Genomic DNA, 27,322 nt, shown 5'->3' on the forward strand with positions numbered 1-27,322 from the left:
TAAAATTTCAAATTTATTCCCATGTAAGGTTTACATTTTATCATGAAATGACTTTCATAATGCTATTATGCTTGAAATACATAAACACATGTTTTTTTATTTAACATTTGTACCGTAACTTGAAATCAAGCTAGTCAATCAGCTATTCAAAATTTCAACAATATATGTGCCATGCTTAATGTTGATGTAATGTCAGAATGAATATACTAGTAATACAAGTCATTAACAAGCAAACACTTAACAACACAAATATGTCTGTTCTTACACAATTATCACAGAGTCAATAAACTGTCAAAACATGTGTGCATATATATATTAAAATGAAATATGTATAAATAAAAAAAGGACATAACATAGCTTTATCCTGTAATGTTGTTTTCTTTTTTTTTAATTATCTAGAACTTGCACATTATCGCCTTTTGAGAAATATATATATATATACTCATTGCAAATATGTTTAGTAATTTCATGCATAAAACAGACAAACAAGAGTCAAGAGTACAATATACATTGTATACTTTGCATACAGTATATATGACAACATGAGATTTTTTATGTGGTCAATTAAACGGAATGACATCAGAAGAACATAGAATACCAAGGAAAATCCCGTAAAGAATAAATAAAAGGAAAATGAAAGTGAGGTACATTGTACATTGCAATTTATAAATAAATAATTGGATGCAATAGAAAAACCTATAAAACTATCCCAATCAGGCATTTTGTATATTCTATAAACTAATGTGTGTCCAGCGTTAATGTTCGGTTTCCATGGTAGCGGTCACCTGCTTCCTCGTGTCCTCAGGGCTCGTTACTGAATGTCCTATGGTTCTTGGGTCCTCAAAGATTTCATGGTCATTGCCTCCCTGCAAAACATGAATGAAACCAAAGTAATATTCTACTGTCAATATAAATAATCTGACATAACAATGACCTCCAATGTTTCCCAAGCACTACTACTTCCTTTAAGACATCAGGTCTGGTTTTCAGTTCTTGGGACTTCATTAACATTACACATTCAAACTGCACGAGTAATAGTGTTCACATCTTAACCTGACCTCAAAAGACAAGTCCGATTTAATTATGCAAGAACACTTCACAACAAATCCTAAAATTCTGCAGAACATGATGTGTAGCCAGTTTGGAGAGACCATCATAGTCAAATCAATTGTAATACAATACAATGTAGTTTCCTTACTGAACAAAATCCCATACCTCAAATGTTTTATCCCCGAAAAAGTGGATGTTGTTGAAATCTTTTTCCACAAATTGTAGACAGAATGTTTTGTTCCATCCTGTGGGGTAAACATCAAGGCTTATCTGACCACCGATGGCAAACTCCAGTCCACAACCTGCAAACTCTTTTTGTAGGGCAGCCTTGAACTTCTCACGGATTTTGTGCTCCTGAACACGAGAAAGACGTACAATGGAAACCATGTCAACTAACATCATCAACGTCCATTAGTGATGCTGAATTACACACTTTTTAAACTCATATATTTGCAGCTCTGAATGTGTAGACTTTTCACAAAATTGTTATGTTAAACACATCAGCAGCATGGAATGATACAAGCAAATCTAAAAGTATTTAACACATTCAAAAGTCTCCAAACCAGTTTATTTCAAAGTCATACAAATATCATTCTAAATATTGTATATTCTGTTCTTGCAAATAGTCTTGACAAATCAAACTATATACTGAGAGTATTTTATGAAAGATTATGAGTTCAACGTGACGCAACTTTTTGTCGCTTCATGCTCCTACATACAAGAATCGAACCGGCCATTATATGGACTTGTGCAAACGATTTTCAATCAAGGCGACATGCTCTTGAAGTTAGTAAACTTTGGATTGAACCTAGCATATACGAAAATAAGTCAGTTATGTTATGTCACGCGTGTGGCGTTATTATAAATAATGCCGTAAAGCATGTTCTATTTTCATGCAATTTATCGTCTGATATTAGAAATAATTTAAAAATTACGCTTTCAGAAAACTTTCCTCACGACATATGTTCGTTGATTTCGTTTGGTAATGAGGAGGCAAAGTTGCAATATTTGATTGGAAAAAAACATTGAGCTTTCATAGATAAGAATGTACACAAACATTTCTTGAGAATAGCAATTCACTTTGTCTACAAATGCTTAACTATCTTGAAAATACATTTCAATTTCAATTAGCATGTAAACATAAGTTAGCAAGATTTCGATGATGACTCTTATGATTCTTTTTATCGTAAGTGATATTTTATTGATTGCATATTTATGTAAGAATTTGTTTGCTGTATGATAATACCAATACAAATGTTACAATAAGTAGATATCGTAAATGTTCCTTTTTAACCTCATTTCATTGTAATAATGTCTGTAAACCTGTTTCGAGTCCCTGCTGGCACAACAGTTTATCGCGATAATGTAACATTTAGGCTTGTTCGCATATGCATTTTTCTCTCTTTTTTGATATAAACATATTCTTTACAAATGCACATTTTGTCCCATTGTGTTGTCTTTCTGCTTGCAAATGTATATCTGATCATATCATTAGTATATCTTCACATGTACTTATCATGACATATTTCTTTTCCGTTTATTTTGTTAACACATGCATTTATATATTTATATGTTAATTAATATATGTATCTCGATCAGAGGAAATAAAGAGCATATATATGTACATGTAATATCTTAAGAAAAACAAGTAAAACAAAAAATTCAATGAAATCAATATTTCACATTACCTGATCGTATATCCCAAACTCGTCCCTCTCAGCCTGGGAGCAACTGCGACCGACAGGACAGATGTTCAGCATGCTGCTGCGGAACTCTATAAATGTACCCCTGAAACATCGACATACAAGGAGATATTGAATTTTGTTTTTACATTTCTTATTTCAAATTCTTGGGTTCATGGGCTGTATTCATGAAACACCTTATTATTATAAAATGAAGATTTTAATTTTTCCTCAAAATGAGTTTATTTTTAACTTTTCCTAAAAATATGATATCATGCTACACGATTCATTTTATTTATAAGAAGATCTTGGAATACTTGTTTTTTTAAGTCAAAACCTTATTTCCTGCTTTGTGATCTTAAGTTCATATCTTACTTTGAAGGGTTATTCATTATTAACTACGACATGAATGTGAAGAATGAAGACAAAATCTATGTATTTTTCCTGTACACACCTCTTCGCTGGCAATGTCAGCTGTGACAAGTACTGGAGAGAGAAATTAATCACTCTCTGTAGAATCTCCTCTCCCATATGTTTCAATAAATTCTGTAATTAATCAAGCATACATCAAAAATAAAGAGAAAATGATACAAATAGAAAATATTTTTTTTTTCTTTTTTTTTTCCTCATTTCTTTCAGTGCTTAAAACAAATGATATTAAGATTACATTTTCTTAAAAGTTTCTTGACCTTTTATGCACAAAGAACAGTATTAAAATGATATATACAGGGTTCCCTCTGGGTTCTAAAAGGTTGTCGCCACTTTTTCGCGAAAGGCCCCCTTACAGGTCCAGGGCAGCTCCCTTGTGGGGTTCAAGCTCATGGGGTTTAAGCATTTCAAGAGCCTTAAATTGCATTTAATTAGCGCATTGTCGTGCAAAAACACAATATTTTGTTGTATTATAAAGTTTTTCTACATTAACAATGAGCATTAGACAATTGCTTAAGAGAGACAAATGAAAAAAACATCCTCAATCAATATGTGCAATCCCTAAGTGGCAATCCCTTAGTGCTGTTCCTAGGATGGTCTTTACATTAAGTGCAAGAACTATATATGAAACATTTTTCATCACAAATGGTCAGACATTCAAGAATTAGATGACAAGAGAAACTAGAGTAGTAAAGTCAGATAAAAGTACATAGCTCTTACATTGGATTAATGACAGTGAAGTTTTATAACAGTGGAGCCTGGTTAACACGAGTAACATTTTTCCATACCTGTTGTCCTATCTGCACACCATCTTTATATGCAACCAGACCATTTTCAGCAAACACATAGTCAAAGTGGTGTATCACTGAAATGTCAGCAGCAAATGAAGGCAAACAATCCTATGTGTTTTAAGTCATCAAAAAAATCAGGATAGTAAATTAAGTCTATAGATACCGAATTGATCCTAATAGATGGCCCTGCTATGCCATTTTACAGATCCTTTCTAACAAAACATGTCAGTAAAAATTGGTACTGGTAGTGTGATACCATACTGTAGTACACTAAGTAAAGACAAAAACACTGACCAAATGATTCTCTTACAGAAAATTAAACTTTTCAGGTTTTGAATCAGCATAAGCAATAAAAAAGAACCATAATCTGTGAATATTCCCAGAAAACAGGCCCTGCGTGTCTGTTAGGGTGTGCCTACTATAAAAGACAATTGTGGTGTTTCCTTGGCCATTCCAGGGTTTAACTGTAGCTGGGGCATATTTTTGTGGCCAAACATTATCATAACATACGCTACCATTTACAGGACAACCACATTAGACTGTATTCAAGAAAACAAGTTACAATGTGATTCCTAATATCAGCTTACAACAGTATTTCCAGTACAGCTGACATAATCTGGTCTTTAAGACATTTAAAGCACTGATCTAAAGTTCAAAATATTATAATCTACATGTATTTTATATTTGAAGCTCTAAATACATGTTAATGTTGTTGCATACATGTGTGTTTCAACAATTTAAAGATTTTCATTACATACCGGTATACATGTAACCTTTTCATTCTCACGTTGTCTGAATGGAACACATATACTGGCCCAGTGAGCCAAATATCTAAACCTACCATCATCTCCGCCCATCTGTTCAGCAATCTTGACGAGGTCAGACCCTCCCACCAGCCCAACTTTCACCTTCTTCCTCAACTCTTGCAGAAACTGGGCCATCACAGGCTCTATCACCTAGTAATGAAAGTTGATATTAAGTATTGATAAGTTTTATATTTATAAAAATCTTGGTAATACAGCACATCTAAAAAGGCTGTTAAGTTGGCTGCATATGATAGCTAATAAGTTGAAGAACTGGCCTTAAATTTGATAGGTTTTACATCGGAGGCTATGGTATTTATAAATATCTTGGTAATACAGCACATCTTAAGAGGCTGTTAAGTTGATTGCATATGATAGCTAATAAGTTGAAGAACTGGCCTTAAATTGATAGTTTTTACATCAGAGGCTATGGTATTTATAAATATCTTGGTAATACAGCACATCTAAAAAGGCTGTTCAGTTGATTGCATATGATAGCTTATAAAGCTATCTTTAATCTTCAATAATTGCATGACAGATCAGAATATCACTGTATGGTCTTATTCAGGTAGTCTTCATAATTTGTCAAACAAGGATTATTATTTTGAGTTCAATTTCTTGTCAAATCAGAATGCGTTTTTCAGTCAGATGATCAGTGATTTGTCAACCCTGTTGCTCTTGAACATTTGTGACAGTTTGTTGCTCTTGTTCACTGGGATGACATTGTTTTGATTGTTGTCAATTTATTAACTTTCTCAATTTATAAGACCCATAATTTTCAATCAGGTATTTATTCTCTTCGGTTTCCATCCATTTTTTTTTAACTCATTCTAATTTGTTAACTTTGTACTTATCATTTTGTTTGTTAGTCTGAGAAATTTTAATCCTTTTATGTTCATATATGTATCTGTTGTTTATGCTTTGATTAGTGATATAACATGTGGATTTTACTTTTATTTGCTTTCTCACTGCAAATGCAATACCTACTTGACTTTTATTTTGTCTCAATAGTTCAGACCATGTCACAGATCGCATATTTCGACATCTGTTAAAGAAGGTGAATAAGCCCCGATTCAAGCCAGTCACTAACCACTGCACTAACTGGACATCTAATAAAACTAGATGTAATGGCCATTTAAATCCTTAAAAAATATATGATAAGCCAATTAGGTTGTAGACATTTTTGGGTCACCTTGTCAGATTATGTCTTGGTATGTTATTGTCTAAGGGACACTTATTTTAGATATGGAAATTGTTGCTGTTGTTTTATAGGTTATAAAAGTCATTGACTGCATTATGGATTGACCTCACTGTGTGTCCCATCACAACTTAATTGGTATTCAAATGCCAAAAGAGACATGATTTAAAACTAAGTTAAATTATAAGTGAATGCAATTCCTAGTCATATTGAGACTGTCATAAGATTAAGATAAGTTTTGAAATTTTAGCAATAGTCCCATAATCTCATTGGAGTTAATTAAACTTAAAATGTGGTCCTATCAATAGAATTGCCATAAAATATTTTTGATTTCTCCGACCCTGATTAAAAGATGATCAAAATATGTTTATTATTATATGCCAGAATAATCCTCTTGTGAAGGTTTATATTATTTTATTACAAAAAATGCTTCTCCTTATAATAAGTGGACTGACAAAGTTAAAGACAAATGCTTTAAAGTTAAGACAGAAGAGAAATCGTCAGATATTTTATATTGATTTTATGACCCCATGGTGGAAATCCACGTCTGTTGAGATATTAAAAGCAAGAATTAAACTTTCTTATTTAGAAGTTATTTGTTTTTATCCTTATGCATATTGTTAGTTGCATAAGTTTCTTACAAGAGTTGCATTTGTATGTGTGTGTTAAATTCCCAAATAAATATTGTCTTGACTCGTTTAAAGTAAATATTGATCATTGATATACTGATACAGGCTCTGATTTCATTGCATCGTAAAACAGCCGAGATTTGACATGATCCAGAACCAATATCTCTAAAGTTATGCCCAATACAATGAAGAATATAATTTTATGATATTATTATTGGATTTAAAAATAGCTTGTGAAGTTTAATAGCTTGCGACATTTTAGGGAATTTTAAATAGAAAACGAGGCAATAAGACATTCAACCATGTGCTGTGAACTAAGTAATTCTTTGGTTGACTGGTAACCCTCCTGGGGCCTAAAATACAAACTCCGCGATTACGGACAGCCGATTATTTCCTCTAGGCAGGGTGCATCACCCCATAAAAGTGGCCCAAAACAACTTGCTGAAATGGTTTCAGCCCTTTAGCTGCCAGGTCAATCAACATCCCTCATTTGTTGTTTATTGAAGTTCTATAGGTATGTTTAAATGCCATATCTAAGGCTCTTAAAATGCTTAAAGCAGGGTTCGAATATAAACTCGCATACTCGCAAAATGCGAGCGACATTTGCAAATTGCGAGTGACTTTTATTCAAGCTCGCAAAATTCTGCGATGAAGCGATTTCAACATGCCACCTGTTGAAACTCATTTTTTTTTAAACTAAATGTTTTGTCAATGTCAGAATGATTTCATTGCATGTTGTATTTCGGAAATTGTAAACGGTACCTTGCGCTCGGTCCTTGTTTGAGCTGATGCAAGGTACTGATTCATCACCAATGAACACATTGTCATGTGTTTTCGCGAGTGTGACATTTTCTACCATTTCCTTCCAATAACAAAACAAATTCAAATAAATAGAAAGAAGGATTAATGAAATGGTAAAAATATCTTTTTCAACCTTTCTCGCCGCTGTTAACGTCCCATCAACGTCAAACAGGATAAGTGTTTGCGTGTCACGATTCATGTTTGTAAACAAATCTGTGTCGTACCAGACGCTTTTGTAGGGTTATTCAATCGAGGCGTAATCATACATGCACCGGTATTGACTTCCGGGTAGATTTGGAATTTTGCAAACTTTTATTGTTTATCTCTTAAAAGGGTTGTCACTCATTAGTCATCGCATGCAAACGCATACAACTGAGTAAGTAAACCTGCTATTGCGATAGGTACACTATATGTTAATATATTTTGTTAACTTTTGCTGAACAACTTGCAGTATTTACAAAATTTTGGGAAAATGTTCATGTTTTATTATTTCAAATTTAATGTTTTAAGAAGCATTTAATTGTTCAACTTAAACACTTAGTTGATTTTTAAATTTAACTGTTGTGTTGAAGAATTTATAAGTTAACAGCTCGTGTTAAAAGGAATTTTTTTTTGAGTTTGTGACATGATGGGATATGGTCATTATGGATTTTGAACAGAACCTGTGACACCTCTCCAGGGGCCGTTTTGCCACAGCTTTTAAAGTGTTAGTCACATTAAATCATGTGACTTAATATTCTATACATAAACCGCAGGATTTGTTGGTCAAATGGCCTGTATTTCTCCTACTACCACAAATATAAAAGTATGACAATGGCATCACAGATTTGTTTGTTTAGCTTTTTTAACAAGAAAGTATTAATAAGATTCATTATTAATCATATACACACAAATATGGCATTAAGTCAATCAAAGCAAACATAAAATCTTCTTAATTTTATCGATTACATTTTCAAGTTATCAACTTCATGTCTGGTTCATGAGAGTAAATGCTCTTGTCTTAACATACAGTACACTCCACGCGGAACTACCACTTTCCTCGGTGACTTGGAGGCGATTTTAATTTATCGCGGATTTCTGCCGAGTACGCAACCTTTTTCCTCGCTAAATTTCGCCGAGTTGCACCGAGTTAATAATTTTCTATGGAGGGTTTTATTGCCGGTAGCGCCGGTGATCGTATCGGTTTATTGACCTAATCGCGGAACTCCGCGTTTTGTGCATCTGATAAAACAGTATTGAATAATTAGATAATTAATTTTTCAAAGTACAGTAAGTTTCTTTTTAAAAACAATTATCGAAAATTTCCATATCAATTTTCATCAGCATTGTCGTAACAACTGTTGTTTTTCACATTATGTAATTAAAAGATATACCATAGCGTGCGTCTGTGTTTGTTATTGTCATCTTTCTCTTACTATATTAAAGTGTTGAGAACTTAATTTGATTGGAGTAATGAAGGTGTTGAGAACTTTGTAAGTGTGAATATTTTTCGGTCTTTTTTTCCTAATTTGCATTTTACCTGACTTATTAATTAAACGTAGTTATCAATGGTTCTAAACTTATTTATTACGCATATAAGTGTAAATCCTTCATCAAGTTAATTAAAATCCCATTACACACCATTTTATACATGCATTAAAATGAATAACACATTCTATCGGCTCAGATCAAACAGTTACACTGTGTGACGTCACAGAGTTTTACCCACGAGGATCTCATGGCGAGCATGTATATTGTTATGCAGGATTAATGTGTCTGAGTGGTGTTTTCGAATGTAACTTAGTATTGCATTTCCAACATTAATTCATCACATTAAATAGTTACCTATATCATTGAATGTGTTGACTTTTATTGATGATTCAATAAGTATAACTGTACATAATTGCTTCTTACAGTCTACAAATGTGGTACAAGTTTTAAAGTTTATTGGCAGATCGTTTTACAAAAATGTCATGTCTTTGTTTTCTTAATCCCTTGATTGCCCTTGTTGTTTATTTAATCCTCCAATAAATATTTCACACTTCCTCTTTCTACATGCAATACATCGTTTAGGATGGGTATTTACTAATTAACTTGTCACAGTGGTGTTCGTATACGGTAAGGTAATCTAGCCAGGATAAAAGATGAAAATCAATAATCTTCGTCTGTGAAACTTGGTAAGTGTGAAAGTTACGATTGATGTCCTTTGGGTGTCCGAAAATTAGGTACGCGTAATAAATTATTTTTATAAACAATTACGGGTGTAGCAAAAATATCAAATAAATTAAACAGAATTAGATACAGTGGGAGATTCTTATCAGTTTTCCTCCGAGTTTCGCGGTGTTTTTACCTCCACGTGGCGATTGTAATTATACGGTCCACTGATTAGCCTTGGTGGGTGAACGAGTAAAAACGCTGAGGAAAGAGGATTATGATTAATTAGATGTCGTGTCCGCGATGACCAAAATCCGCCAAGGAAAACGGAAAGTGGTAGTTCCGCGTGGAGTGTACTGTATAGGATCGCTGGACTGATTCTGATTTAAACATTATGAAAGGCTGTGACAAAAAAACAAACCATAAATTTCATTAAGCATCATTGGTTTATTAATGGTGTTATTTTGATGTTTTTGGGGTTGGCACATTTTTGCTGGATAATAGAGTGACACTTGCACCAACACTAAGAAAGTTTTATTTATTTTTGATTTTGTTTGTTCGTTTACATTATAAACTACATTTCCAGCCAATCAAATTGCCTATCAGTTTCAATTAGAACATATTCGGTAATCTGGACTACTTATGGCTTAGAAGGGCAAAGTGAGTGTTTTGTAAAGCAAATATGAACAAGAAGACTCCAAAACTACCTAGAACCACTTTGTTTGTTGATTTAGCTTGTCAGCCTTCGATCACTGTAGAAAGTGTTTAATATTTCGTTGCGTTTTTCTACTCAATAATGCCTAGCCTTTTTATTAAATTTTATTTAAACACCAGTTGAATAACACTTCAACTATGTCAGTGCAGCAGATTCAAACATAGTTGTCACTTTCGTTATTTTCAGTTTTAACTTTTGTCAGTGAAACAACATTATAGTGCTTAATTATCATTTTAGATTTATTAACCATTGTGTAATAACTTCTTTTTTATAATGACGTCAACGTCAGAAATTGTTTAATCAAATACAAACAAAATGTATAAACCGAGTGCCGAAATAAGGGAATCCTGAACTTAAGCTATTTTGATACATGATTCTTTCCCTCTGTGTGCTGATCCACTTGACATGCTTATAATGATTTGTTCATTAAAGGGACTAGACACCAGATGGTACAACTGCAAGAAAAAAAGAAATTGTCAAAAACTTACATAAAATTGCCATCTTTGTGTACAACGCATTGAATTTCACTTACTGATGTTTCACTTGGCATCTTTCGCAGGTTTTGTGCATTTTTCAATTTGAAATTTACTGGTGTTGTCTACCATGTAAATCCCAGTAAGTTTAACAATAGTGTTAGTATATCTGACATCTATACTCATAAAGTAAACAGATATGATTTTACCTGGGAAACCATTTTTCTTTATTTTTAAATGGGGTAACTCAGATGAGACAGCAACATGATTGTTGCATTTATTCTTTTAATCACGTAAAATGATTTATTATTTGCCTCCTACTACATGTAGCTCACATTGACAATTCTGGGCTTGTTTTGAGGAAATACTGTATTTGCTGATTTTTTTTACCATCTGGTGTGTAGTCCCTTGAATGATATATACTTGATATGATTTTCAATGCCAAAACTGTTCCTTTTTATTTAAAAATGATAAGTGAGTTTCCTATAAATGTTTTATAGCAAGCTACCATTAACAATTTGAGATATTTGACCCCTTGAAATTTACACTTTGACTGAAAAATCCTATTTCTACATGTATGACAATTACTGAATTGGTTTCTTCAGTTTTATAATCGCTGGTGTAAATCAAATTAAAGAAGGAAAGCAGAAACTGAAACATCTGTGTACATTCTTGTAATGCACTTTTAAACATAGTATCTTTTAGCAGTTGTTATGTGTTTTAAGCTCACCTGAGAAAAAAGTGCTCAGAGTGAGCTATTGTGATAGGCTGATTGTCAGTCTTTGTCTGTCTGTCATAAGCCTCTGTCGTCAACATTTTTCTTTCAAACAACTTCTCCTCCTAATCTTTTCAACTAAACTAAGCAGGAATTTTCCTTGGGTCCTCTTCCAGATTCCTTCAATTATAGTAGTTCCATGTGGAACTCTGATTGCCCTGGCAACCAAAAGGAAAAAAAATCTGCTGACCTTATTCCAACATAACTTCCTTAGGCATCAATATATCAAATTTCTTCACCCCTACTGTGATTCATAAAAAATATGGCCACCAGAGGCGGGGCTAGTTTTCACTATATGTCTATATGGAAAACATTCCAAATCTTTTCTTCAGATACCATTGGCCCAATTTTTAAATCTTTTCAAAGAAATCTTCCTTAGGTGACCCTTTTATCATTTATTTATTTATAATTCAACTTCACAAACTTATTTATAGTAAAAATATGCTCTTTTGTGACAAGTTTTGAGACCAGGTTTATAAATTCAACTCAAAACAAATATTGTTAGAGTTATTGCCCTTTGTAACTTTTTAAATAATTACATATTTTTCATGTTTTTATATGGGCTAGTGTTTGGGTGGGCAGCGTCCAGTATGTTGTCATATCAATAACTTCAGAACCCTTTGTCCCATCTTGGCCCTCTTGTTTTACATTTCATACATCATTGACATTGTATGTATGTTTTAGTAGGTTGGTCACACACAAAAGGCCAGAATGCTTCAACAGATCTTGCAAGACATGTTCATTGAGCCTGACCTGCTGGCGGAACTCTCAGATGAACAGAAGCAAATACTCTTCCTTAAGATGAGAGAGGTAACACATTGTCATCTTTGGTTTAGAATTCATGTATAATTTGTTGCATGTCCATAAAAAATTATCTTTTGTTTCCTTTAAGTAATTATAAGCTCACCTGAGCACTTTTTGCTCAGCGAAAGTGCTCAGCGTGAGCTATTGTGATTGTCTGTGCGTATGTCTTCAATATTTGCCGTCAAACTCCTCCTAAACCATTGGGACAATTTCAAACAACTTTAACAGGAATATTCCATAGGTGGTCCTCTTCCAGATTCCTTCAATAATAATAGTTACATGCAGAACACTGGTTGCCAAGGCAACTCAAAGAAAAACTTTGAAATTCTTCTTCTCAAAATCCTCCTGCCTGATTTCAAAATAATTTCACAGAAATGATCCTTAGGTGAGCCTCTATTGAATTCCTTCACCTCATGTTGATTCATAGAAAAAAACATGTCTGTTGGGGGTCGAGGCTTCTCTTCACAATAAGTCTATATAACAAAAACTCCTCAGAATCTGTTGGCCGATTTTAAAATAATTAACAGATATGTTTCTTAGGTGACCCTCTATCCTTCACCCCATGTTGATTTATAAAAAAAAACAGGGGCAGGGCTACTTTTCATTATATGTCTAAATGAAAAACTGTGACGATCTTCTCTGCAGAAACTTTTGGTCAAAATTTCAAAATAATTTCACAGATATGTTCCTAAGGTCAAATTCCTTTACCCCATGTTGATTCATAAAAAACAAGGCGGTGCTAATAACTGCTATATGTCTATGGAAAACTTTGAAAATCTTCTCTTCAGTAATCATTGAAATAACTTACATCACATTGTGATTAAAAAAAACAAAACATGGCTGGCAGGGGTGGGGCTAGTTGACACTATATGTCTATATGAAAAACTTCTCTTCAGAAAACATTTGCCCTTTTTCAAAATATTGTCAAAGAAATGTTCCCCATATGATCCTCTTATCAAAATTATTTATTATTTAAACTTCACATATTGAAAATGAGTGAAAGTCAGACCTTACTACATTTTTATACGCCTGAAGGGTCGTATTATGTTATGGCCTCCATCGTCTGCCCGTCCGTTAGCAATTCCGTGTCCGGGCCATAACTTGGTAACTAATAAAGCGATTTTCAAATAACTTTATACAAATCATCACTGCATTAAAAGGATGTGTCGCGCGCAATTTCCAGGTCCACACCTCAAAGACTAGAATCACCATTGTGGTGCGTTAGCAAATCCGTGTCCGGGCCACAACTTGGTCACTAATAAAGTCATTTTCAAATAACTTTATACAAAGCATCATTACATTAAAAGGATGTGTCGCGCACAATTTCCAGGTCCATACCTCAAACACTAGAATCACCATGGGGGGGGGGGCGTTAGCAATCCCATGTCCAGGCCATAACTGGGTTACTACTAAAGCAATTTTCAAATAACTTTATACAAGTCATCTCTACATTAAAAGGATTTGTCAAGCATGCTTTCCAGGTCCGTACCTCAAAGGCTAATTTCACTGGGGGGCGTTAGCAATTCCGTGTCCGGGCCATAACTTGGTAACTAATAAAGCGATTTTCAAATAACTTTATACAAATCATCACTACATTAAAAGGATGTGTCGCGCGCAATTTCCAGGTCCATACCTCAAAGACTAGAATCACCATGGGGGTGCGTTAGCAAATCCGTGTCCGGGCCACAACTTGGTCACTAATAAAGTCATTTTCAAATAACTTTATACAAAGCATCATTACATTAAAAGGATGTGTCGCGCGCAATTTCCAGGTCCATACCTCAAACACTAGAATCACCATGGGGGGGGGGACGTTAGCAATCCCATGTCCAGGCCATAACTGGGTTACTACTAAAGCAATTTTCAAATAACTTTATACAAATCATCTCTACATTAAAAGGATTTGTCAAGCATGCTTTCCAGGTCCGTACCTCAAAGGCTAATTTCACTGGGGGGCGTTAGCAATTCCGTGTCCAGGCCACAACTTTGTGTTACTACTAATAAAGGAATTTTTAGAAAATGTGTCCTAGCCACAACTTTGTAACCAATAAAGCAATTTTTAGATAACTTTATACAAATTATTGCTACATTAAAAGGATGTGTTGTGAGCACTTTCCAAGTCCTGCTACTTTTAAACTTGTATTCTCAGATTTTCTAAGGAAGTTTCAGATATTCTATTTTTTTTTATAAAAATATTTCATTTCATAAAATCTGATTCCATATTAGTACATCCTTCATTGCACTACTTACCAGTATGTATGTTGTTTTACAATTATTCTATGTTGTAAAAAATACTGTTGAACAAAGGTTTTTATTAGCACTGCTAACTTAAGTATCATTTAAGTTTCAATATTGGAAGTTTAAGCCTTTGTTGTAAACACTTCACACCTAGTAAGCAGTATACTAGCATAACCTAAATGTTTATTAAAGACCTCAAGCCGAATCTTCTTCGGGCGTATAATGCTCCGTTTCGCGGTGCTCTGGTTTAGTAAAGAGTTGCACAGAAAGGACAGAAAGTAGCCCAAACATGCTAGACACACATGTATACATTATAAACACACATAAAGGACAGAAAGTAGCCCAAACATGCTAGACACACATGTATACATTATAAACACACATAAAGGACAGAAAGTAGCCCAAACATGCTAGACACAAATGTATACATTATAAACACACAAAAAGGACAGAAAGTAGCCCAAACATGCTAGACACACATGTATACATTATAAACACACATAAAGGACAGAAAGTAGCCCAAACATGCTAGACACACATGTATACATTATAAACACACAAAAAGGACAGAAAGTAGCCCAAACATGCTAGACACACATGTATACATTATAAACACACATAAAGGACAGAAAGTAGCCCAAACATGCTAGACACACATGTATACATTATAAACACACATAAAGGACAGAAAGTAGCCCAAACATGCTAGACACACATGTATACATTATAAACACACATAAAGGACAGAAAGTAGCCCAAACATGCTAGACACACATGTATACATTATAAACACACATAAAGGACAGAAAGTAGCCCAAACATGCTAGACACACATGTATACATTATAAACACACATAAAGGACAGAAAGTAGCCCAAACATGCTAGACACACATGTATACATTATAAACACACATAAAGGACAGAAAGTAGCCCAAACATGCTAGACACACATGTATACATTATAAACACACATAAAGGACAGAAAGTAGCCCAAACATGCTAGACACACATGTATACATTATAAACACACATAAAGGACAGAAAGTAGCCCAAACATGCAAGACACACATGTATACATTATAAACACACATAAAGGACAGAAAGTAGCCCAAACATGCAAGACATACATGTATACATTATAAACACACATAAAGGACAGAAAGTAGCCCAAACATGCAAGACATACATGTATACATTATAAACACACAAAAAGGACAGAAAGTAGCCCAAACATGCAAGACATACATGTATACATTATAAACACACAAAAAGGACAGAAAGTAGCCCAAACATGCTAGACACACATGTATACATTATAAACACACATAAAGGACAGAAAGTAGCCCAAACATGCTAGACACAAATGTATACATTATAAACACACAAAAAGGACAGAAAGTAGCCCAAACATGCTAGACACACATGTATACATTATAAACACACATAAAGGACAGAAAGTAGCCCAAACATGCTAGACACACATGTATACATTATAAACACACATAAAGGACAGAAAGTAGCACAAACATGCTAGACACACATGTATACATTATAAACACACATAAAGGACAGAAAGTAGCACAAACATGCTAGACACACATGTATACATTATAAACACACAAAAAGGACAGAAAGTAGCCCAAACATGCTAGACACACATGTATACATTATAAACACACATAAAGGACAGAAAGTAGCACAAACATGCTAGACACACATGTATACATTATAAACACACATAAAGGACAGAAAGTAGCACAAACATGCTAGACACACATGTATACATTATAAACACACAGAAAGTAGCACAAAGATGTTAGACACTATTGTATACATAATAAACACACAGAAAGAGCAGAAAGTAGCACAAAGATGCTAGACATACATGTATACATTATAAACACAAGGAAAGAGCAGAAAATAGCACAAACATGCTAGACATACATGTATACATTATAAACACAAAGGAAGAGCAGAAAGTAGCCCAAACATGCTAGACATACATGTATACATAACACACACCCAGAAGGAGCAGAAAATAGCTTAAACATGCTAGACATACATAATAAACATGCCAAGTTTTTTTATCCCTTGATAAGGTAATTGAAACAATTGTTTTGTTGTAGGAACAAATAAGAAGATGGACAGAAAAAGAAGAAAAGCTTGACCAGGAGGAGAAGAAAAAGCCAAGGAAACCTAGAAAACCAGGCATGTAAACAATTAAAACCTTGTCTTTTACTGTATTGTGAATAACAAGCAATTTCGACTCTTATAAATGACTTCTTGATTGGAATGTTGGTAACAAAACTTTGCAGTGGAAATGGAAAATCAAACTTTTTTTTATCTACATGAGAGTTATTTTTGATACGCTGTTTTGTTTTGTCATCATTTGATCATTGTCAATGATGAATATATAATAAAAACATGTAATATTTTACAATCATGAAGCATAATTCTATTATATCTACATTATGAGTGAATCATTGCCCTTTTCGACTTTGACTGTGAGAAATAAGGCTTTAAAACCAGACCTTAGTCCAGTATCATCACAGGGTACAATTTCTATAATATTTTAACTTTCAACTACTTTTTGCACTGATTTTAAAACTCAGATTTTTCATCTGAAAAAAAAAAATCATAGGTACTTTCTCTTCAACATTTTATGACAAACCATGCTTGCATATATGTATCAAGTGTCAATAGGTGTTAACACAACTGGAGTGAGCCATTAGCGATTATGACTGGGTATCCAATGTTTTTTTTCAGACAAAATTTTGATATTTGGCCCCACTCCCAATACATAAACAAATAATTTTTCCCAAATCTGAAAGTTAAATCCCATTTTTTTTATTTTTAACAACTTGAATATACATTTTTATTTTCCAATAAAAAATGATGACTACAAACATTTTTCTATTCCAAAGGAAACAGGCTTCATCACATTTCTTTATCTTGTCTGTCAACCTTTTAAAGCATTCTTGTTAATTTCTTGGAAAAAAATGGAATTCCAATTTTTAGCCAAAATGCCTGATATTAAAGAAATAAGAAAGGCCACCAGTGATTTAAACACTGGTCTATATATATATCGTCAATTACAGGTATTGCTTGTAGATTTTTGGTGCCAAACAATTATGAGAAACTTAAGAAATGAGGAATATTCAAAAAGACAAAGCATTAAAATATCAGTGTTTTTATCACATGACATGTACAGTGCCAATTATGAAGATTTTATTCATTTTATGTAAAAAGTATAGGGCAATGACGTCAATTATCAAGTAATATTACACTACTGTTTTATAAGAAAACACATATTGGTTGTATTACACGAGAAACATGATCTATGTGATTATTTTGGAAGTGAGCATCAAACGAGAAAAATATCACTTGTACTTTAGCCTTTCAAGTTATGGTGACGCTGAATGACACACTGAATAAACTATTTGTCAAAAACATATGTGGTAATCTTTTATCAGTTTTTTGCTCGAGCGCAGAATGCGTGAAAATTTGACCACCACTTAATGAATTAATTTCACAGTACTAGAAATCACTTATAAGCTATGAACGTCATGGAATTGGTTGGTGTTTAGGTATTGATATTTGATATATACGTGTAACGCTATGTTGTATTAGAATTATCATTCCATAGATGTTAAACTAGCAGTATAGAATGGAGAAACCTTTGTGTAACTGATTGACTTTTAAATACATACATTATTGTTTCATTAATCATAAGCTTATTAATAATGGCCATGTTTCTCAAATAAACATATATATACATTGTGTTACATTTTTATAAAGTTATCTATATTTTTCTTGGAGTTGGTTTACTTTAAAATCGTTGTTACATACACATTTAAAATTTAAATTTTAAGCAAATTTACAATGATGCGTTTAAAAAAAATCCTAAAAGATCTTTGACATTTCATTTGCTTATTTCTGAGTTCATTTAAAATCTGTTAAGGGGTTCAAGAATAGCAAGATTTAGAATGTTGCATATATATCTCAGATACTGTCAATGGAATTGTTGGAAATGAGAAGTTATAACACATACATATTTGAACTCCAACTGAAACATTAAATTACACATTTTACATACCCTTAATTCTGCACCCTTTACATAATGTCTAGACATTTACTTTTAAATCGTTCTGGTTAGTCTTTTAAAACTAATCTATTTGAACTTATGTCATGTTTATCTTCAGAAAACGTTTAAGACCTTTGATGTTATTACACTGTTTTTAATATTGGTTCTAATGCTTAATACGTGGGTGTGTATCAAAAAGACAATCTTACCTGTCTCATCACAGTTTGTGTTATACATTTCAACACATGTTTTTGTGAACAACAAAACCTTTTCTGATGAAAAATGAAGCTTATGCAACGAAGAAGCTTATTTTAACCTTTAAGTCATAGCTTTTAATTTATGTCTTTCTTAAAAAAAGTTTAAGACTTAGTGCATCATTCTATATTTTTTGTCAATGAAATGAGTTTTGGTATTCTTGGCTTTAATATAAAGTTTATATCTTTTAAAAAGCCAGATTCAACACGTTCCAGGCAATAAATTATGTTTTATCTTTTTGTTTGCTATTTTCATTTCAATTGCTTTACTATGCTAGGATTTAAAATTTCAAAATTAATTCCAGGTGGGAAGCAAGTAGACTTTCTGCTGGGTGCTGACGGGAAAGAGTGGGTATGGGTGATGGGGGATCACCAAGGGGACAGGTCAATAGAGGAAATCTTGGAGGAGGAGGCACATCGGAAGGCAGAAGAACAGGCTCACAAGGAGGCAGAGGCCCTCAGGTAGGTGGGGGGATGTGGGTGAGGGGGGGCAGGTCGATAGAGGAAATCTTGGAGGAGGAGGCACATCGGAAGGCAGAAGAACAGGCTCACAAGGCCGAGGCCCTCAGGTAGGGTTGGGGATGTGGGTGATGGGAAATTACACGGGGGCCAAGTCCTTAAAAAATCTTGGAGGATGAGGCACATAGGAAGCCAGAGGCCCTCAGGTAGGGTGGGGGGATGTAGGTAATGGGGAATTACACGGGGGACGAGTCCTTAAAAAAATCTTTGAGGAGGAGGCACATTATAAGGAAGGCAGAGGCCCTCAGGTAGGGTCGGGTTGATATGTACACTATTCATATGGTCAATTTATTTTGTGATAATTAAGTGGAACGTAAGAGACAGTTACAAAAAGGCATTTAAACAATATTTGATATTATTAAAATAAAATGGCAAGACTTATTAAAAGTCATACATCGGAGGCGGTTGGAACGTTACGCTCCAGTACATCCCTATCATCTGTTGCGGACTGCATCCATTGTACCAGAGTTACATGTTGAGGTGTTTTATTCTATGCAATGATGCCCAGGGGTGACATATAGACTTAGTCTTTGAATTGCAGTTTTGAGGGTAGTGCTTTTCATTTGTGATTTAATGCAACAAGTTTATCCTTTATCTCTCTATATCTAAATTTGACAGACAGTTCAATAAATTATTTACCCTGAAGACTTTGTAAACATAAGTGTATCAATTATTAAAATATTAAAGAATATTTACAGTGTATACTTTCTTTTTTTGTTCAGTATAGTAAGGATTCATGTGTTATACAAGGTATTGATTGATATACAAGATGGCCACATGTGGTATGGTCATTATCCGTAGACTTGTTAATTATTGCCTTTTATGAGTTACTTTTTATCCATGAACTTTATAATATCCTTATTTCGCCTTCAATTACAGTGTACAGTTATTTTTTACCAATACATAAACCCATTTATAACCTTTATATTAAAGACCATTAATACCGTAGAGGATTAAGTTTCTGTTAATTTGTCATAGAAAACGGATATAGACATGGACAAGAGTTCAAATAGCAGCTTTATTTTTATTGCTATTTAGTGAAAGAATTCAGTTCAGTGTCTTGTATAAATTTTTCATTCAGAATTAAAAGAGATATATATATATATATATATATATATATATATATATATATATATATATATATATATATATATATATATATGATCGCATAAGGAGGGAAAATAATAAAAAACAACAACACACCAACAATTTTCAAATTGTGCCAGTTTACTTTCGAACTCCATCATGTTTCAAGAGAACTTTTTTGACATTTTTAACATGAATCAGAAATCAATCATCATTGTGTAATTTGATCTTGTCCAGTTTTACAATGAACCAAAAAGCACTTTCAAAATTAAATAAAGACAGTTAAATATCATTAACAGTCTGATTTTCTGTAGAAAGGGACGACAATGTGTGTTGCAGCTTGGACTTTCTTACAAATCTTCTTTTGATACTCTGTAACTGTCCTGCAAAAAAAAATGTTTTTCGTCTAACCAGCTTGAAAGGGATTTTCACTTTTAAATATATGTTTCTGCATTATACTAGGGCTGTTCAAGATGTTCATAGACTTTGTATATAAAATATTTTATTACCGTAAATGGAATTTAGACAAAATACCTATAGTTTGCTCTTTGTTTGTCACCTTCCCCTTACAAGGATTCTTTTTTCAAAAACAGGTTATAAAGCTATGTCTAGTGAGTGATGTAGGTGTCCACCTCACAACCAAGAGGTTGTGGGTAAGTGCCCCACCAGGTGTACTTTCTCATGACCTCTAAAAAAAACAGGAAAGACTTGTGAGTGATTCATATCAGCTCTCAGCTGTGTGTGCAATCAGCCAAAAATTATTGAGTGAAGGTGGCGCACCCAAATGACATCAAATGATGTATTAATTTTAGTTTATCAAACTTTAATTGAAACATTACACTATTATATATATTTTTTAAATCATTCTTTTGTTTTATTTTCTAAATTATAACTATTCTAAGCGTTTGAAGAAGGCCAACAATTGGATTTCACAAAGACGTTTTGGCATCATTAGTTTCTTAGCTTGGAATTTTTCAATCATTAACTTACTCTTTGAAGATTTTCATCAGGTATGAATGTCCTTCTTCCATTTTACTGCTATATCAATAAGGAATTACAGGACACAATATCGAAATATGGAAGAGAAATTATCAGCCATGTATGATCCATAACATTCTTATGTATATATAATCCTAACCTGATATTTCTTGCGAGGCTATAGCATAATATGACTTCAAATATTTTCTCTTTTAAAAAAAGAATCCATGCAATTTTAGCGTTGTGCTCATAATTGGGGTTTAAGAACACATGGGTGTTGATCCTGTCCAAACATCATCTACATACACCATAAAAGTTATTTTAAAAAGTCTAAAAATTTCTTGAACAGCTCTTATACAGTATAGTGTATACATTATATCAATGATGGTCTCTATTTTACTTCTCTAATAGTAGACTGTAAACAAATTGTCAGGGTTTTCTAAACATGAAAAGATATCAAGTAACTAAGTTGTAATCACTGAAAATGTTCTTGTGGGGTGTTTAAGCTAAGTCACATAACTAGAATCTATTTTACCTTATGTTATACTCTGGTTGAGCTCAGGGGGTTGTGGGAATGTTGCTACAGAGTATGGCAGCTACATGCCATCGGGAATTCCTTATTCAATTATTTTCGAAAAAGGAAATAAGCCCAGAAATCCAATTTGATGTGCATGGTTAGCTACATGTATAACATATTTATTGTCTTGTCGATGCATGCATAACTAAAACTGGCAACTTGTACATTTTTAGCTCATCTGTCTTAAGAAGAAGAAAAGTTGGGCTACTGTATTGTGGCAGCCTTATTGTCATCGTCCAATGTGTCTTCATCATTGAAAAGCTTTTACCTTGGCTATTACCCCAAAACAGTTCAAAATATTCAAATGAAACTTGCCAGAGACAAAGCACGCTTAATAGCAAGGCAAATAACTCTGGATTTAATCATTATTGAGTTTTTCCTCTTGTTTGGCTGAAAATACAAGAACAGACCAGCGTTAGCATTTGCTCCTCAGTGCTCCTGTTTTATTTTTCAAACTTATGCCTTGAAGCAAGATAAGCCAGATCTTTTTTCAGCAGTAATGATGGTAGTTAAAATGTATGTTATTCTGCAGGCTGAAACAAGAGGAAGAAATCCATAGAAAAATTGAAGAGGAAAAAAGAAAACTGGAAGAAGAAAAAGAGAAGGAAAAAAGGTAATGTGTTTTAAATCTAAAAATACACTATTGCTTAACTTCATAACACCACTTATATTTGTAAAAGTCTGCTATGGCCCTGTATTTGTCATAATATGTCCATACTGACTTGTCTGCCTTCTAACAAAACAATTTTTCATCCAATCTTCACCAAACCTTGTGTCGTCTGGGCCTGGGTGTATGTTAGTTTGGTTTGTGGTAACCAAGCCTGACATATGGGATTTTGTTTTTGTTCCCCCACAACAGAAGACATCACGTTCATGCAACAATGTGCCAAAAAGAGTAACCTAGCATAAGTTAATAAAACTTTCTTGTAGTTGTTACACAGATTAACCTTGTTATAATGTTAGCGGACATAATATCTAAGACATGTTCAACCAGCCTAATTACTGAGTTATGATGGTTTCAGGCGTCTGGAAGAGGAGGCATTGTACCAGTCTATCAAGGAGGCCCGACTTCAGGCACAGAAGGCAGAGGAGAGGAACCGCCTGGAACAGGAGGAGAGAGAGAGGCTCAAGAAAATACAGGTACCCTGCCATGACCGGGTCATATAAATGAAGATACACACAATTTTAGCTACATCTTTAAAATAATTATTGAAGAAACTGCCATCAAAGAAAATGCTTTCAGAAAAAGTGTAGCTCTTTTCTTGTTCAGTCACAGCAATAATGTTTTACTGATTAAGTTGATTATTCTTCATTTGTTGAGATATCATTTTGAAAATATCGAGACTGTGATACGTTTAATATCTTTGCTCATTTACAAACATTTCGATCATTTTGTTTTTCTAATATTTTAATCTTTTGCATTAGTTCTTCTTGTATAAACAATGAACAAAACACTGCCTTAAGGATGAAGCTGCAGTTGAGCGACGTAGATCCCTGACCAAGATAGAGGACAAAGAAAAGCGCCGTAGCAATGAGATCTACATCCGATGGAAAGAGATGAGACGACAGCTGGACATGGTTGCAGAGGAGGCCAGCAAGGAGGTCGATAAAAACTGGCGTGAACAGGGTGCGTATTATATGTACATGATGAGTTCTTTTAGGTCTTCCATTATTTGTGTGTCAGACTTTGAGTGGTTGTTGGAAATAGATATATATATATATATATTGTGATATTTCCACGCCTGTCATTATTTTTGTCGCATAATATCTTTTGAAAATAAGATCAAAGAACTTGTTATAATTAAATATATTAAAATATATATATATATATATATATACATATATGGTCATTATAAATTGATCATTATTTCTCTATTTACTGTCTTTCATGTTGACAACAGACAGCAATGAGTGAAATAATAATCATTTGTTGAGGCTTTTAATGCTTTGACTTAAAACATATGGTAATTACACCTATATTTAACGGAAATTATGAAACAAGATATGACAAGCAAAAGAAAATTATCTATTAAGTATCATCAATTATGAATTAAACAAAGGTAGATATTTCTTTATTCTTAAACATAAACAAATATTCTGGCCATTACTGACACTGCTGCTTTAATTAACCATTGTCACAGAGCGGAAGGCTAAGGAAGCTGAGGAGCAGATGAAACAGATTGCCCGCCGTGCACGAGAAGAGAACCGTCAGTCAATTACACGTGCATCACAGCTCATCATCAACGCTAACCGGCTCATGTCTGGTCAAAAACCACCCCTACCTCCAAAGTATGTACTTTTTGGTCTCAGATTTTATTGTATGTCAAATGTTTAGAACCTAATTTATTGAAATGGTTTGTAATTTGACATTTTGTTATTCAGTTTTATCAAGTTTATATATGCTTTATTTTTATTTATTCTTACAGTGTGCAACTTAATTATGAATCTTACTATCAACCCCCCATGCTTGCTATTATAAACCAATGGAAACATACACTCTTTGACATGAACTATTAGCATGATATATAAGAGGTCAATATGTTGAAGACTTAAGCATTGTATCACAATATTGAATGTCTTTTTGTTTTGCGCTACTATAATTATTTTTTTTGCTTCAATCTGCAACCAGAGGACATGATGGGTATGTTGTATACACAGTGAATATTAAAATATAAAACTTACAATGAATTATACACCATAAACAAATCTGTCTTTCAGAATTGCATAATTATTATTCTTCAAAATCTTAATTTTAGTAGTGATTTATGTAACTACTGCACATATTTATGAAACTCCTTTAGTTTCTTGCATGTTATGATACAAGTTTAAAATAGATCTGTGACACCAATTTACTTATAATTATTTTATATTCACGTACTGTGGGTTGAAAATAACAGAAATGGCATTATTGCTGGCTTTCCTGCATTCAATATACCTGTATCTCTGTACCTAGTTGTAAGAGTTGAAATCCTGGTGGTTTTGTTTCAATAACTGGTGTCATGTTAGTTAAATACATCTCTTAAAGGGACAGTTCTGTGAGATTGGGTTTCCATCTTATGTAACTAATGAATGCAGTGTATACATAGTTGTCCATGTTAGTTAGAAACACAAGGTCCATGATCAGGATTGATCAACATTGGCTTTCCATTTAAAGTATGCAAGGAATTTGCCTGAAGTTTGTGTCTAACCATCTTGCAGTGTCACCAGCCTACAGTGTTAGGCATTTTCTTAGAAGTGTCCATTTATTGACTCCCTGTGGCATTGCTTTGTGTCCTGGAGTTGCTTCACTTGGCAATGGTTGCCTTGTTTTAATGTTACTCCAATCTTTGAAAATGGAACCAGTTCTTTTACATGCCAATTAGATATGTTTTATTCATATGATTACAAATATCATTCTTGATAATTTTCAAATAGTCACTTAGTTGTTTTCAATTTAATATTATGAAAGTGTAAAAAAAAAACCCAGTTCACTAAGTCAAAGAACTTTTCAACTGTTTGCTTAGTGACATAGAAATGTCTTTGAAACATCCAGTCACAACAAGATTTCAAACAAGTAATGGAAAACTTTGAAGAAAATATTAGTATTGTTATTGGTTAGTGGAATATTAAAGGAATCTTGCTTAAAACTAATGATGCTGACTTCTACATTTAATCCAAAACATGTGCTCATTTTATACTGTGAACACGCGTGTTTTTAAAGCTTACAGCTTTAAAAACACGCGTGTTCACAGTATAAAATGTCATCAAGATATGGCAAAGCAATCGATGGTATGGCGATTTTTATTATGTCTCCCCCATTGAATGAGGAAGACATATTGTTTTTGCCCTAAATTCCATCAGTCAGTCTGTACATCACACTTCAATTCCACTCAATGACTATAGACCCAGGAACTTCATACATGGTATGCAGGTTGGTGATGATTAGTAAATGACCCCTATTGATATTGAGATCAGTAGGTCAAAAGTCAAGGTTGTGGTGACCTTGACGTGAAAAAAACAGTTTATGCTCAATGACTAAAGAACATTTGGGCCCGATAACTTATTACTTGGTTAACAGGTTGGTCATGACCAGTAGTTGATACTTGATTTTGAGCTCAGTAGGTCAAAAGTGAAGGCCGCAGTGAGTTTAAGGTGAAAAAAAAGTTTCCGCTCAATATCTTAAGAATGCTTGTGCCCAGAACTTTATACTTGGTTTGTTATTTGGTCATGATTAGTAGATGACCCTATTGAATTTGAGGTCAGTAGGTCAAGGTCACTAACCTTCACGTGAAAAATGATAACTATAGAACGCTTGGACCCAGGAACTTCATACTTGGACCCGCAAACTTCATACTTGGTATGCAGGTTTGTCATGACCAGTAGATGACCGCTATGTTGGTTCGTGTCCAGTCCAAAAGAACAAATTTCATGATCATCTTTGATTCATTATCAGCTATGAATGGGGGAGACAAGCGCTTTTTCAAAAAAAGCAATCTCTATTTTAGACCTGTTTACAAAATATTTCAGGAGAATTAATGAAGATTTAGTACTGGAATTATCTTTTTTGTTGATGAAAGGAACTTCATCTTTTGATTATTTATTTTGCCTTTGTTGGATTCGCCTTTCTATAAAAAATAATCCCTTGAAAGATACATATTATGGTTTACAGTGACAATTAAATGTTTTGTTTGATATCAGTAATAATTACTGGTATACATGGAAAGTTAATGAAAATTAGACAAAGGTAATTTTGTTCATGCTGACTTGCGAGTTGTCAACAAATTTGGATATGTTGGTGCAACATTCGTTAGTAGTTGTTGCTCAATGTTCATGAATTACGTATAAAAGGCAAACCTGTTTTTAAATCAATTATTAAAAACTTTATATAGGTTTGGACCTATGTTGCAAAAGACATTTCTTGAAATTCTAGATACAAAAAAAATGAACCCAACTATGTTACAGTTCTGAGATTTGAGGAACTAAAAGTTATAATGAATTAGAGAGTTATCAATGTTATTTGTGTGAATGGTTCATGAGTGCAAACAGAAACAACTTTGATAAGGATTGCATTTACTCAAACAAACAAAACTTTAATAAGAAGTTATTTTTTTTTTGAAGAATATGTCATTTAAATGCAAGAACTCAATAACTGGAGGCTGGCAAGGGGCCATCATAATTTTAGAATGTATTCATGGATAGTGATGAATCTTGTTGTGTAGGTAGCTTATGTGAAGAACTAGCTTGGGATTGCTTTGAGTTGGATGAGATCAAGGTCAAGGTCACTGTTGCTTAAATAGAGAAAATGGGTTTCGCCCAATAAATT

At 33.5% G+C, this 27,322-nt stretch overlaps 2 protein-coding genes across 3 annotated transcripts in view; one reads left to right on the forward strand and one right to left on the reverse strand.

The window, feature by feature from the left end:
- Positions 1-7,657, reverse strand: LOC128209345 (uncharacterized). Its single transcript, XM_052913350.1, has 7 exons — positions 7,517-7,657; positions 4,794-4,908; positions 3,950-4,026; positions 3,187-3,278; positions 2,739-2,838; positions 1,216-1,404; positions 1-866 (listed from the first exon to the last, which is right to left on the reverse strand). Exons 1-7 carry the CDS (start codon positions 7,580-7,582, stop codon positions 756-758), a joined length of 750 nt encoding a protein of 249 aa, XP_052769310.1. The 5' UTR covers positions 7,583-7,657; the 3' UTR covers positions 1-755.
- LOC128209332 (SH2 domain-containing protein 4B-like) overlaps positions 7,651-27,322 on the forward strand; it is a 27,590-nt gene continuing 7,918 nt past the window's right edge. The window contains exons 1-8 of one of the 2 annotated variants that reach the window (XM_052913337.1): positions 7,651-7,759; positions 12,164-12,289; positions 16,649-16,730; positions 19,166-19,322; positions 22,553-22,633; positions 23,043-23,160; positions 23,485-23,647; positions 24,162-24,309. In XM_052913337.1, coding sequence (XP_052769297.1) covers positions 12,191-12,289; positions 16,649-16,730; positions 19,166-19,322; positions 22,553-22,633; positions 23,043-23,160; positions 23,485-23,647; positions 24,162-24,309 — 848 coding nt within the window. In that variant the 5' untranslated portion in view covers positions 7,651-7,759; positions 12,164-12,190. The remainder of the gene's footprint in view (positions 7,760-12,163; positions 12,290-16,648; positions 16,731-19,165; positions 19,323-22,552; positions 22,634-23,042; positions 23,161-23,484; positions 23,648-24,161; positions 24,310-27,322) is intronic. The other variant, XM_052913329.1, reaches the window with a different exon arrangement.

The sequence above is a fragment of the Mya arenaria genome, chromosome 2 (genome assembly GCF_026914265.1).
Source record: "Mya arenaria isolate MELC-2E11 chromosome 2, ASM2691426v1".
Taxonomy (NCBI): Eukaryota; Metazoa; Mollusca; class Bivalvia; order Myida; family Myidae; genus Mya; species Mya arenaria.

Bases quoted from the DNA above. Each gene is read 5' to 3' on its own strand.
- LOC128209345 (XM_052913350.1), bottom strand. From the start codon at position 7,582: ATGAATCGTGACACGCAAACACTTATCCTGTTTGACGTTGATGGGACG. The intron at 4,909-7,516 runs GTTGAAAAAGAT...TTTCATTACTAG, and splicing joins CGTTAACAGCGGCGAGAAAG to GTGATAGAGCCTGTGATGGC. The intron at 3,279-3,949 runs GTATGGAAAAAT...GATTAATTACAG, and splicing joins GTGTGCAGATAGGACAACAG to AATTTATTGAAACATATGGG.